The 12,784-nt window shown below is 38.8% G+C and overlaps 1 protein-coding gene across 5 annotated transcripts in view; it reads left to right on the top strand.

Annotated features, from left to right (window-relative positions):
• Nucleotides 1-12,440, top strand: part of CPNE3 (copine 3) — a 31,237-nt gene extending 18,797 nt beyond the window's left edge. For 3 of the 5 annotated variants that reach the window (XM_061448172.1, XM_061448171.1, XM_061448173.1), the window contains exons 8-16: nt 2,406-2,504; nt 3,129-3,215; nt 3,891-3,950; nt 4,707-4,840; nt 5,312-5,366; nt 5,465-5,516; nt 6,122-6,255; nt 10,701-10,937; nt 12,316-12,440. In XM_061448172.1, coding sequence (XP_061304156.1) covers nt 2,406-2,504; nt 3,129-3,215; nt 3,891-3,950; nt 4,707-4,840; nt 5,312-5,366; nt 5,465-5,516; nt 6,122-6,255; nt 10,701-10,937; nt 12,316-12,426 — 969 coding nt within the window. In that variant the 3' untranslated portion in view covers nt 12,427-12,440. Of the gene's footprint in view, nt 1-548; nt 577-2,405; nt 2,505-3,128; nt 3,216-3,890; nt 3,951-4,706; nt 4,841-5,311; nt 5,367-5,464; nt 5,517-6,121; nt 6,256-10,700; nt 10,938-12,315 lie in introns of all 5 variants that reach the window. The other 2 variants (XM_061448174.1, XM_061448175.1) reach the window with 2 other exon arrangements.
• The last annotated feature ends 344 nt before the right edge of the window (nt 12,441-12,784 follow it).

The following is a 12,784-nucleotide window of genomic DNA, read 5'->3' as shown; positions in this document are numbered from 1 at the left end:
TAGGTATTAGTCACATGACTTGAGGCAGCCTTGGAATATGCTTAGCAGCCAGAGGGATCTGAGTGTTATAAGCACCTGTATAGATTTAAACAAATAATTATAGAGAAGGCTAATGAACAACTTTAGAAGCCTGCTTCCCAAGAAGTTTCTATACTTTATCATTCCTTTCTGCTTCCCTTTTCCCCAAAACAGCTGTAATAGCTCTTTCATCTCCATATACTGTAAATATATTTATCTTTTTCAGTAAACAGCTGTACTAAAACTATAGACCATTGATTAAATTATATCTATTAAGATGGAGTAATTATCAGTTTCTGTCATCATTTTAATAAAACCTGTTCATTGGAATCCTACCTCAGAAGTGTAGGTTTATTTCCAGAGGAAATAGATTTTACTTGGACTTGTTACAGAGTTGCAGGCAGACAGTAGGATTATGTCTTAATTTATAAGTCTAGGAGCTATTACTTCAAACATAAAAATGCAGGAAGAATTGTATTATAATGTTGAAGGATTAAACCATACTTTTTAACACTTTTATACGTGCACAGTTGCATACGTAATGGGCCATTTGTCATAGTAAGTAAACCTACCAACTTTTTCATAATGAGTGGCTTGGTTTGTGTATCCCCAGCAATGCACAAACCAAGTCATTTCTTTATCTTAAGGATCTATTGCTATATTCCATCAGAGTGTGTTTGCAGTCAGTGAAGTTTTTCCATGTTGAAAATGTGAGCCTTTCATCTGGAGCAAGCATGCCTAGTTCTGCTGGGTCAAATATATACGCAGTCTCATCACCTGGTTCCCTAGTGCTTTTGTATGTCCAGGAGGAGCATACATGGAACAAAAGAAACACTTCTGTCTTGCTTGGATAAGCATTGAAAATTGGTTTAGATTAGTTGCATATATCAAGCAAGACAAGCTTTGATCCCTTTAAAAGGAAAGATAACTGTGCCAACTGTGAGCAGGTATCATAACTGTTGCCTCAGGAAATGTCTTCAGTTTTAAATTTCAGGTACTGAAGAACTTGGCTGAGTAGTTGATTGGCTTAATTTATGGCATTCAAAAGAATTTACATAGCATCTGCCATGAATATTAGTTTTTTGGTTCTGTAGCTGCTTGTATGAGATTTAAGTTGCTATTCACTGCATGTGCATGCATTTATTTATTAGTGCATTCAAAATGTAGGAGTAGTGCAAACTGCAATGTAGAGGCATGAGGCATGTTCTGCACAGCATAGAACTTGCAATCTACACATCATATTTTGTACTTCACCATTCCTGTGTATTCAGAGAGTTAATTCCTCTCAGAAGTTCAAGTGTATGTTGAAGTGGTTTGTTTTACTTTATTATTCCTAAATGCAGTGGCCAAGTAATCAACTGAATTGTTTCTTTAATAAAATGTATGGTTTTTTTCAGTCTGGAAAGATGAACATGAAAATATCTATTCATTTCAAGCCCTATGTATTCAGAAAAGGTTTTCTTGAAGCTTGTTTTGATTCCATTCTAATGGAGGATTCCTACTTTAACTCTTGGTTTATTATTTTTATTATTTATAATTATTTTTATTAAGTTACTTTATTTTTTTTTCCTGTTACCCAATTAGCTAGCATGCCTGCATTGCTAAACTGAAATAAAATATCAGAAGTGGATGGAACTAGCATATGCTATTATAAATAAATAAACAGCTTTTTATCTGAAAATGCAGATCGGCTGCATTTGTAAGTTAAACTTTTAAAAAACAGAAATTGAGGATGCTGTAAGTGGTATAATGATACTCACTCAAATTGATAGGTTCTTAGGAAATAAGGAAATTTCACTTGTTCTGCCTTCTTTGGTACATTGGGGTGTTAAAAGATGTTAAAAAAACTCAAGTCTTGTTTCTAGATTTATGGCTGAACCTTCATATACTTCTGAATTCTGAGCTTTCTTTAATATAAAAGTGTTAATAAAACTCTTGTGATTGCTGAATAACTGGTTCACTATTTTTTTGGCTGGATGCTCAGAGATAGCTAAATTTCCTTAATACCTCTGAAAAATTTAAGTCTCTTAATCCATGATTACAGTAGGAAGAAAATACATTATTCTCTTGCTGTTCCCAACACCCTCACACTCCCAAAACATAGTTCAGTATAATTGATGTTACTTGGTCATTCAAGACCTGAAGCTGCTTAGTGTTTTCGTCCCTCCTTCGTTCCAGTGAAAGATCTGGTCTGAAATGGGTTATATTGTTTTTTATCATGCTTCATTCATAATTTTAGGTGTTACTCTATTCAATTCTAAGAGTGCAATCTCGGAAAATCTCCATCAAATAAGAGATTCAGTTTTGCCTGGGGAAATGCTATGGAAGTGTTCATTGCTTTTCTAGGGCTATTTCTGTTACTAACACTGGATAGTGCTTCATTTTAGGTAGAGTGCTATGACTATGATAGTGATGGGTCTCATGATCTCATAGGAAGCTTTCAAACTACGATGTCAAAACTGAAAGAAGCATCCCGGTCCTCACCTGTAAGTCTCATGTAGTCTACCTGTGTGCTTTTGATGAGCTGTTATACTCATTTGGGAGCAAAACTTAATGTCACTTGACTTGTGATATTGAAGTTGTGAGGCTGCAGCTTAACAATGCTGCTGTAGTTGAGGCTAGCTCAGCATTTACATTACTCATCCATTTACCTGTATGGTGGCAGGAGCTGCATAACCTGGCTCAGTGTTGACTGCACTAGTAGGTTAAGGTAATGGTTTAACTGATGAAGCCTCAACAACTGATTTTGGAAAGCTTATACATATAGGTATTACTTCATATGTCAGTGCTACAGCTGCTTCGTTAAAGACATGGTGATTCAGGCAAAAATCAGGTTTTTAGGTAGTAGAATCCTCAGAGGGAAAATAGTACAATTTCTTTGGTTAAAATACAGTTGTCTAAACAAACATATTTCTAAACTTTTTGGTAAGAGAGGATTTCTATATTGATAATGGCATTCTTCTTGCTAATTTGGGGCAAACTGGGTTAAATTTTTGATAGTGAGACTGCATTTTTAATACAAGCCCAAAGTACCAGTCATAGAATGAAGAATTTTTGTTGCATAAATGATACCTTTAGTGCTTATGTTGGATTTGTTTGTGTTCATGCAGGTTGAATTTGAGTGCATCAATGAAAAGAAACGACAGAAGAAAAAAAGCTATAAAAACTCTGGTATTGTGAGCGTTAAGCACTGTGAGGTCAGTGATGTATTCTGGTATTACTCTGTTTATAAGTGTTCAGGCATAACAGCTGTCACCTGCTATGCTTTCACCCTCAAACTGTAAGAAACTTTAAAATGTCTGAAAGTTCCAGACACAGTAGGTATTTAAGGAATCCGATTAAGGAGACAGATTGGCAGCTGAATCTTGTGTCTGTCCTCTGTCCCCTCACTTTCTCATGAAGGTGCCATCTATATGGCAAAGATCACTTACTAATTTGTAAGGCCATTCCTGAACCCCTGCATTTCCCAACTCACCATTATATGGTGAATTAAAATCTGGTAAGTCTGTTATTATATGTTGGTTTATAAATAATAGAGCTTTTGGAGCTGCTTTGTTGTCTACCTGTAATTTTGTAAAAGGCCTAATTCTGATGCACCGACGGCCCACTCTGTAGGTATCCTCACTGCAGTGGGTGGGTAAAATCTGTAGAGAAAAAATAGTATATAGTAAAAGCATGTATCTTTAGATATCTCTAGAGTAAAATTGGTATATAGTAAAAGTATGTATCTTTAGATGTCTGTAGAGTAAAAGTAGTGCTTTGCATGGGTAAAGATAACAAATCTACAATCTCAAAAGTTACTGCAATAATATTTATTGGTTTTCTCAAATATAAAAAAAAAGTTAATTTCTATATTTAACTTCTGTTTTTAGATCATAGTAGAGTGCACATTCCTCGATTACATCATGGGTGGGTGTCAACTGAATTTCACAGTAAGTAAAATCATTTATACAGAGTAGCTTTTACATTTTAGAATGAATGGAAATGTATAATTGATTGCCTGTGCACCTGTGCTCTGCATTTTATTATCAGGGATTTTTTTGGAGGGGGGTTTGGGTTGATTTTTTTGGGGGGGGGTGGTTTTGTTTTGTTCTGTAGCATGGAGGGGGAAGTCATTTTGCCAGAGTCCATCTAGTGTGTTTAGGAAAAATTATTTTCATGGCACAAAGTTCTGAACCTGTAGTTATGTTTGTTAGAAACTAGCTGAGCTGTGTGGATGGAGCCCAAGAAGAACCAAAAGCAGTGCAAATAGCAGTAAGATGTCTTCACCCTGGTGGTATACTTCATCACCAAAGCAGAGAAGACCCACTGAGGTTGGAGAAGTGTCTCTACGCTTCTGTGGTGACTGCTGTACTTCTGAGAAGAAAGATGTGTATGGCAAGATAGAGGGTGAAGTTAGTTTAATAGCTATTGAAGAGCCACTGTGAATGGTAACTGAAAGTGAAAACCTGACAGATGAAAGTCATTTCAGCCCTTCTGACAAATGTAAAGCTGCTGCTGGTTTTGTGAAGGCATTAAGTGTTAATATTCCAAGAAACCTGCGTCTGAATATTATGACTATTAGATTTGTAGATGTCCTGGTAGCTACTGTTTACAACCCTTTTATGATTTTCAGTTTGGCCTTGTGATTGATAAGAAAGATAATTTTACCGCTAACAGCAATTTAATATAAACATTGCATTTGACAGGTAGGGATAGATTTTACAGGCTCCAATGGAGACCCTCGCTCTCCAGACTCTCTGCATTACCTCAGCCCTAATGGAGTTAATGAATACCTAACAGCCATCTGGTCTGTAGGACTGGTCATTCAGGATTATGATACGTAAGTTTTAGATTTTCATTTGAATAATTTTTTGATATGTATAGATTTTTATGGTAGCTTCTTAAACCAGTGTTGAAGGTGCTAGCAGATATATTGGAATAAAACTTCTGAGATGAAATGTAGAGCTAAAAAAGACTTCATAATCACTGCAGAATCGCATAATCGCATAATCACATAGTCACAAGGAGAAGCTTGTGTTGCAGCAGACAAACAGCAAGGCTTTTCATCTGTGATGCAAAAAGCAGTGTTGATTTAAATAAATGCTTGCATTTTTGCCCATTGGGTGTGGAACACTGGTTTTGGTCCTAAAAACAGTTACATGGCACAACTTCCATTTAATTTTGCCTCTTAATGCTTAATAAACAGCATTTTTAATAGTCAGAAGTGGCAGCGATTAGCTAAATTTACTGAACTATGACAGCTTTTAAAGGAAGGCATTCACTTCATTTTCTTTAAAATTGCCTTTTTTAGAGATAAGATGTTTCCAGCCTTTGGATTTGGTGCACAAATTCCTCCTTCGTTTCAGGTAATGGAATATGTAAACGCACTACATATTAACTAAAAGCACTTACTTCAGGAGGAGATTGTATATACAGTCCTTGACCATGTCTTGTATATTTACAGGTGTCACATGAGTTCCCATTAAATTTTAACCCATCAAACCCATTCTGTAATGGTAAGTCTGAGCAAGTCTAAGGTGAAGGGATAAAAATCACATAGAAAGTGAACTGTGAGGCCTATTGTTCTAGTTAAATAATGAATTTAGTTCTGTAACAGGAAACAATTTTATAATTGTTTTCTTAGTTGCTATGATTAGCATTCGGTCTCTCTTCTGTAATGATTTGTGAAAGAAGTGTTTTAAACAGGGTACAGTACAGGTAAATGGGAATGATTCTTTTATGTTGTCAAGCCAATTCATTCTGCTTCACTGTGGAGTTGTCTGATTTGAATATGATGCTGAACAGTGCGTGTTCAACATGGCCTCACTGATCACACTATTAACTACCATGAGCTACTAGATGAAGAGAACTGTTGCAAGCCAGAGTGTTGGCCTTTCTGTTCACACATAGAGGCAAACATGTTAAGCAGTTGCATTAAGCATTGGTCAAGCTAAAGGCCTCCACTGCTTATAGAATCATTTACTCTTTTTCATCATGGTTAGTTTTAAATTTTCATGTCCTTACTTTAAATAACTGATATAGAGAGTGTTTCAGGAAGATTGAGTGCTTCAAAATATCTGATATGAAAAAAAAATAAATGTGATCTATTGGTGTTCTCTAGGAGTCCAAGGCATCGTTGATGCGTATCGGGCTTGTCTTCCTCAAGTGAGGTTATATGGACCAACAAATTTTTCTCCAATTATAAATCATGTGGCAAGATTTGCTGCTGCAGCTACACAACAGCAAACAGCATCTGTAAGTTCCTTATGGTACTGTGTATATTTTTTTTACTTTTTTCTTTCCCTTCCAGTTAACACATGCTATTTTTCTCTTTTAAGCTGTATTTGTTTTGACTGATGGATATTTACCTTGTGAATTGGTGTTAGGTACCCTTAAAAGGAAATAAAAGCTAACTGATTTCTGCAGATTGTGCACAGTAATTCTCTCCAAAATTAACTAAACAAACTCTTGAGAGTTGAAACACCAGCTTAAAAATATATGGAATCTTCATGGTATTTTGTATTCCAAGCTCTTGCCATGCTAATCAGGTGTTAAAAGTCTAATTTAAGCCTTTGCATATAGGAAAGTGACTTAACCTCAGCTGAGAAAATTACCTATACCTTGTTTCACATCAGATAGCTGAGAGAGAGAATAAAATAAGATAACAAAGAAATGGAGGATATAGCTCCTGCCATCTAGGTGCCAACATAGATAATAAATTGTCTGTACTAGAAAGCTTTAGGTGCTGTATGTTCTCTGCCCTGCTCTTTATTAAAATTGTATGTGTGAGTTGTTGACCATATTAAGAAATAGGAAATCTGAAGAGCAAGTCTTGAATATGAAATAATTTAAATAATAATCCATGCAAGTTCAGCAAATCTGAAGCTGTATATATCCTAAATAATTAACAATAGCAGATACTGGTGTCTCAGACATTGTGTAAAATCAGAAAATAAAATCAGCTGGTTTTGCATAGAAAAGTACCTGTGGAAACCAATTTGGAAAAGAGGTATTGATTTTCAAATGGCAGGAAATTTATAAGGTTTTGATAGCCTTTCAGTAGTAACTGTCATCAATATATACATATATATATATATACACACACACACACACATGGAAAGTAGCAAAACCTCTTGTACATTTTTTTTCTCCCAGAGAGTCCAATATGCCTTGCAAGAGATTTTTTTTTCTGCCTGAAAGGATATAGAATCATAGAATCGTTAGGGTTGGAAAGGACCTTAAGATCATATAGTTCCAACCCCCCTGCCGTGGGCAGGGATACCTAACGCTAAATCATATCACCCAAGGCCTCTTCCAACCTGGTCTTGAACACTGCCAGGGATGGAGCATTCGCAAACTCCCTGGGCAACCTATTCCAGTGCCTCACCACCCTAACAGGAAAGAATTTCCTTCTTATATCCAACCTAAACTTCCCCTGTTTAAGTTTTAACCCGTTACCCCTTGTCCTGTCACTACAGTCTCTAATGAAGAGTCCCTCTCCAGCATCCCTATAGGCCCCCTTCAGATACTGGAAGGCTGCTATGAGGTCTCCACGCAGCCTTCTCTTCTCCAGGCTGAACAGCTCCAACTTCCTCAGCCTGTCTTCATACGGGAGGTGCTCCAGTCCCCTGAACATCCTCGTGACCCTTCTCTGGACTTGTTCCAACAATTCCATGTCCTTTTCATGTTGAGGACACCAGAACTGCACACAGTACACCAAGTGAGGTCTCACAAGAGCAGGGTAGAGGGGCAGGATCACCTCCTTCAACCTGCTGGTCACGCTCCTTTTGATGCAGCCCAGGATACGGCTGGCTTTATGGGCTGTGAGCACACACTGAAGCCGGCTCATGTTCATTTTCTCATCGAGCAGCATCCCCAAGTCCTCTGCGGGGCTGCTCTGAATCTCTTCTCTGCCCAACCTATAGCTGTGCCTGGGATTGCTTCGACCCAGGTGTAGGACCTTGCACGTGTCATGGTTAAACCTCATGAGGTTGGCATCAGCCCACCTCACAAGTGTGTCTAGGTCCCTCTGGATGGCATTCCTTCCCTCCAGCGTACCAACTGAACCACACAGCTTGGTGTCATCAGCAAACTTGCTGAGGGCACACTCAATCCCATTGTCCATGTCAGCGACGAAGATGCCTAACAAGACCGGTCCCAACACCGATCCCTGAGGGACCCCACTTGTTACTGGTCTCCAGCTGGACATTGAGCCATTGACCACAGCTCTTTGTGTGCGGCCATCCAGCCAGTTATTTATCCACCGAGTGGTCCATCCATCAAATTGATGTCTCTCCAATTTGGAGACAAGGATGTCATGTGGGACAGTGTTGAACGCTTTGCACAAGTCCAGGTAGATGACATCAACTGCTCTACCTCTGTCCATCAGTTCTGTAACCCCATCATAGAAGGCCACCAAATTGGTCATGCAGGATTTCCCCTTAGTGAAGCCATGCTGGCTGTCACCAAGCACCTTGTTGATTTTCATGTGCCTTAGCATGCCTTCCAGGAGAATCTGCTCCAAGATTTTACCAGGCACAGAGGTGAGACTCACTGGTCTGTAATTCCCTGGGTCATCCATTTTCCCCTTCTTGAAAATGGGGGTTATATTTCCCTTTTTCCAGTCATTGGGAACTTCACCTGACTGCCACAATTTCTCAAATATGATGGCCAGCGGCTTCGCAACTTCATTTGCCAGCTCCTTCAGGACCTGCAGATGGATTTCATCAGGACCCATGGACTTGTGCACGTTCAGATTTTTAAGATGGTCTCGAACCAGTTCCTCTCCTACAGTGGGCATAAGGTCTTCATTCTCACAGTCCCTGCATCTGCCTTCCAAGACTTGGGTGGTGCAGTCAGAGCCTTTGGCAGTGAAGACCGAGGCAAAGAAGTCATTCAGAACCTCAGCCTTCTCCAAATCCTGTGTAGCCAGTTCTCCTGAGAGCTTCCTGAGGGTGCCTACGTTCTCCCTAGTCTGTTTTTTATTTGCTATGTACCTGTAGAATCCCTTCCTGTTATCTTTAATACCTCTAGCTAAGTTTAATTCTGACTGAGCCTTAGCTTTCCTAACCTGGTCCCTAGCTTCCCAGACAACATCCCTGTACTCTTCCCAGGCTGCCTGTCCTTGCTTCCACTTATTATAAGCCTTTTTTTTCAATTAAATTTTCCTCAGGAGCTCCTTATCCATCCAAGGAGGTCTCCTGGCCCTCCTGCTGCACTTCCTTCTGGTTGGGATGCAACACTCCTGAGCTTGCAGCAGGTGATCCTTGAATATCAACCAAGAGTCTTGGGCCCCTCTGCCCTCTAGGGCTGTATCCCATGGAACCTTCTGAAGCAGGTTCCTGAAGAGGCCAAAGTCTGCTCTTGTGAAGTCCAGGGCAGTGAGCTTGCTGCACGCTCTTCTCACTGTCCTGAGGATCTCGAGTTCGACCATCTCATGATCGCTGCATCCAAGGCTGCCCTGGAGCGTCATATTTCCAACGAGCCCTTCCCTGTTGGTGAGCACGAGGTCAAGCATGGCACCTCTCCTCGTTGGCTCCTTTATTACTTGCAGAAGGAAATTGTCTTCTACACAATCGAGGAACCTCCTGGATTGCTTGTGCTGGGCCATACCGTCCTTCCAACAGATGTCAGGGTGGTTGAAGTCACCCATGAGAACAAGGGCCTGTGAGCGTGAGGCTTTTCCTATCTGATGTGAGGCTTTTCCTATCTACATATTGGATAAATTTTACTGCTTTGCTATTTAATGTGTATTGTAGATATTTTGGGTTTGCTTTTTGGATTTTTTTTGTTGTTGTTTTTTTTTTCCTTATGAGGAAAGTATAAGAAGAGAGATATAAATCCAGTGTGATATTCTGTCATGCTGCTGGTCTTGGCCTTCTCTGGTCATAGTTGTTTTGTAGATGTTGTTGGAGGGGGGAAATTGGGAGTGTTGGGGAGCAAGGAGAAAAGGTGATACCTGAACACAGCAGATAAGGGAAAACCAGTTATTTTAGAAGCAGATAAGTGAAGACAGGGAGCAAAGTTCTGAAGAGGAAGACTCCTGAGTATACCTTTGGAACTTGAATTTGTGCTGCCCAGCAATCTCCTGAAATGAACCAAGTGAGAGAAGACCAGAAGTTCAGCAAGTGTTTTTATAGTTTCTGAACTTCGTACTTCTAGCTTATTCTTCATGCTTCAATCCAGAACAGAGGCTGAGATGCCAGCTTTTAGAAGCCCTGGCAGTATGGTGGAAGCAGGTCAAGTGGTGCTTGAATAAATTGCCAAAGTACTGCAAGGTGGTCTCAGATACATTGATAATTAACTTCACAAAGCAGCTAGAAAACATCATTAAAGAAATTTGAAAATGCACATGCTGTTTTTCAGCATGAAAAAGATGTTTTAATTTAAAAGAGTTCCAGGACTCATTTATTCGTTGTTAGCTGATAAAGAACAAGAGTGATACCACTTTTGGTTTTTTTGGGAGGTGATGTTTAAAGATGACTTCTTCTAAAAGACTGATTCTGTTGTCCTTATAAATTTCTTCAGACTGTACAGTTGAAGCTTGACCGCAACTTAGATGTCTGCTTGTAAAATTCAGTGAGTGTATTGAACATGCTTAAAGTGACCAAAGCATATAGTCTGTGTGTTCATTTTTCTAAGTGTACATGCCTACCTATTTTCTGTTTTTTGTCATAACGTGGTGTTTATTGATTTGACAGCAATACTTTATACTCCTGATCATAACGGATGGTGTGATAACAGACCTTGATCAGACTCGAACTGCCATAGTTAATGCTTCAAAATTGCCCATGTCCATTATCATTGTTGGTGTTGGAGGAGCAGATTTTGATGCTATGGAATTTCTTGATGGTGACGATGGAGTTCTTAGGTTGTCATCTGGAGAACCAGCTGTCAGAGACATTGTCCAGTTTGTGCCATTCAGGAAATTCCAAAATGTAAGTAATCTTGGTGGAATGTTTAATAAATATAGTCTTAAGCATTTTCAGAGTCTCTAAAATTAATTTGGAAGTCTAAAAAGAAAAAAGGACAAAAAAGCTTCATCATCTGTAGAATTTTCAGTAGGTGAGCTGATGCATGTTCAGAAAGATTCCATTCTGGTTTCAGCACTGCATTTCTGACAAGTTGCTGCAGAAGAATGACCTTTGTAAATCTCCCTCAAACTTGATTAAATATATGGATGTGTTTTTCATTTGGGAGGAAGAACTTACTGTGATTTTGTTCTTATGGTTGAGTGTTTTTATTGTGGATGCCCATTTGTAAATGTGGATTAGTCTCACATTTTAGTGCAGTGTTAAAATTCAAGCGTAAATCAGGAAGGCTGTAATCAGTAGAAATTGTGTGTGGGCACAATAGTGGTAATAGTTTTGGTTTTCTTTAAAACAAGTATACCAAAAAAAGAGGCAGTGAAAGAATAGAGTCCTGATTTTTTTTGCTGTAGAACCCAATAAAATATGTTCTGGCTAGTATATAGTCTGACTTTTAAATGTGATATTGCTGGAAAAAAGTTGATTTAAGAAAAAAAAAAAAAATAAAGAAAACCCAACAGAAAAAAGAACAAACTCCAAACCCAGAAGCCTAATAAATAGAAAAAAAACACAAAACCAAACAAAAAGCCACAAACAAAAAGCAAAGAAAATTTCTTCAGGATGGGGAGATAAGTTTAATTTCCACCTTTATGTTCTAATTTTGTTTCTTAATATTAACCCTATTAATAATACTCCTTATACCTTCTTATTTTGTCTTTGTATTTTGTACTTTTACTTCTTATAGAAGTTTTGTTAGTGTTGGAGCAAATCATGCAAACTGAAAGGAGAAAGAGAGCAAAATCAGTATAGAATATGCTCACTGAATAATGCACCTGGATGTAGATTAACTACGGTCAATATTCAGTATAAAATTACACATTAAAATGCTTTCAGTTTCTTGAAAAAGGGGTGCTTTTTTCCCCATGGGTACTTAGTCTTACAGTGAAAACAGCATCTCTAGCAGAGCTCCTCTGGAGCAGTGCAATTACTGATTACTGTGGATGAGACATGGTGCAAAAGGCTGTGGATGATGAGACAAGCCCCTGAAGTGTCATCTAAGCAGATAGTTAAAGAGTGTTTAGATGCTTCTTAGTAATGGGAGTGAGGTGGTGAGGATTTCAGAGAAGCTTCCATCTGTCCCAAAAGGGCACTGTGTAAAGTCCTCTGTAAAATGCCAGACTTTAAACTGACCTAGTAGAGGAGGTGCTTATTACCTGTCTTAGGGTCTCTGTCAACAGTTGATGGAAACTGAAACTCTGTGTTCTTTTTTTTTTTTTTTTTTGGTAAGTCTCCAAAAGAAGCGCTGGCGCAGTGTGTCCTGGCAGAAGTCCCTCAGCAGGTGGTGAGCTACTTCAGCACCTACAAATTGCAACCTCCCAAGAATCCTGCTGCAAAATAAATGGGCTGACCAGGGTTGCTGGGATTTCGTGCTGGCTTTACTAGCTGAATCTGCAGCCTTTGGTTCTCCAGATACCCAGATACTTCTGTATACATGTATACACACACACCTCTGTGTGGTAACGTCTGTTAGCTTTTGCCTGCAAATCACGCTCCCAGGTGTGCCTTTTAAGGGCCAAACTTATAATTGTGTTAATATTTGATGTTGATTTGAGAGATGGGGCTTACATGGGTGCATTTTATTTTGAAAAATAAGAGTGGAAAAGAAGAGGTTAAATATGCTGAGGGAAAGGGGAAGTGGAACAGGGAGAGCTGCAGTTTCTCTGTGATCATCAGTCAGAAACGAAGAAGAAGGTATA

This window comes from Pezoporus flaviventris, unplaced genomic scaffold, assembly GCF_033815535.1.
Source record: "Pezoporus flaviventris isolate CSIRO_AGI_PZ_B2104156 unplaced genomic scaffold, CSIRO_AGI_Pfla_v1 ptg000007l, whole genome shotgun sequence".
NCBI lineage: Eukaryota > Metazoa > Chordata > Aves > Psittaciformes > Psittacidae > Pezoporus > Pezoporus flaviventris.
The sequence above is the reverse complement of the archived record's forward strand: the minus strand, read 5'-3'. Positions and strand labels throughout refer to the sequence as shown.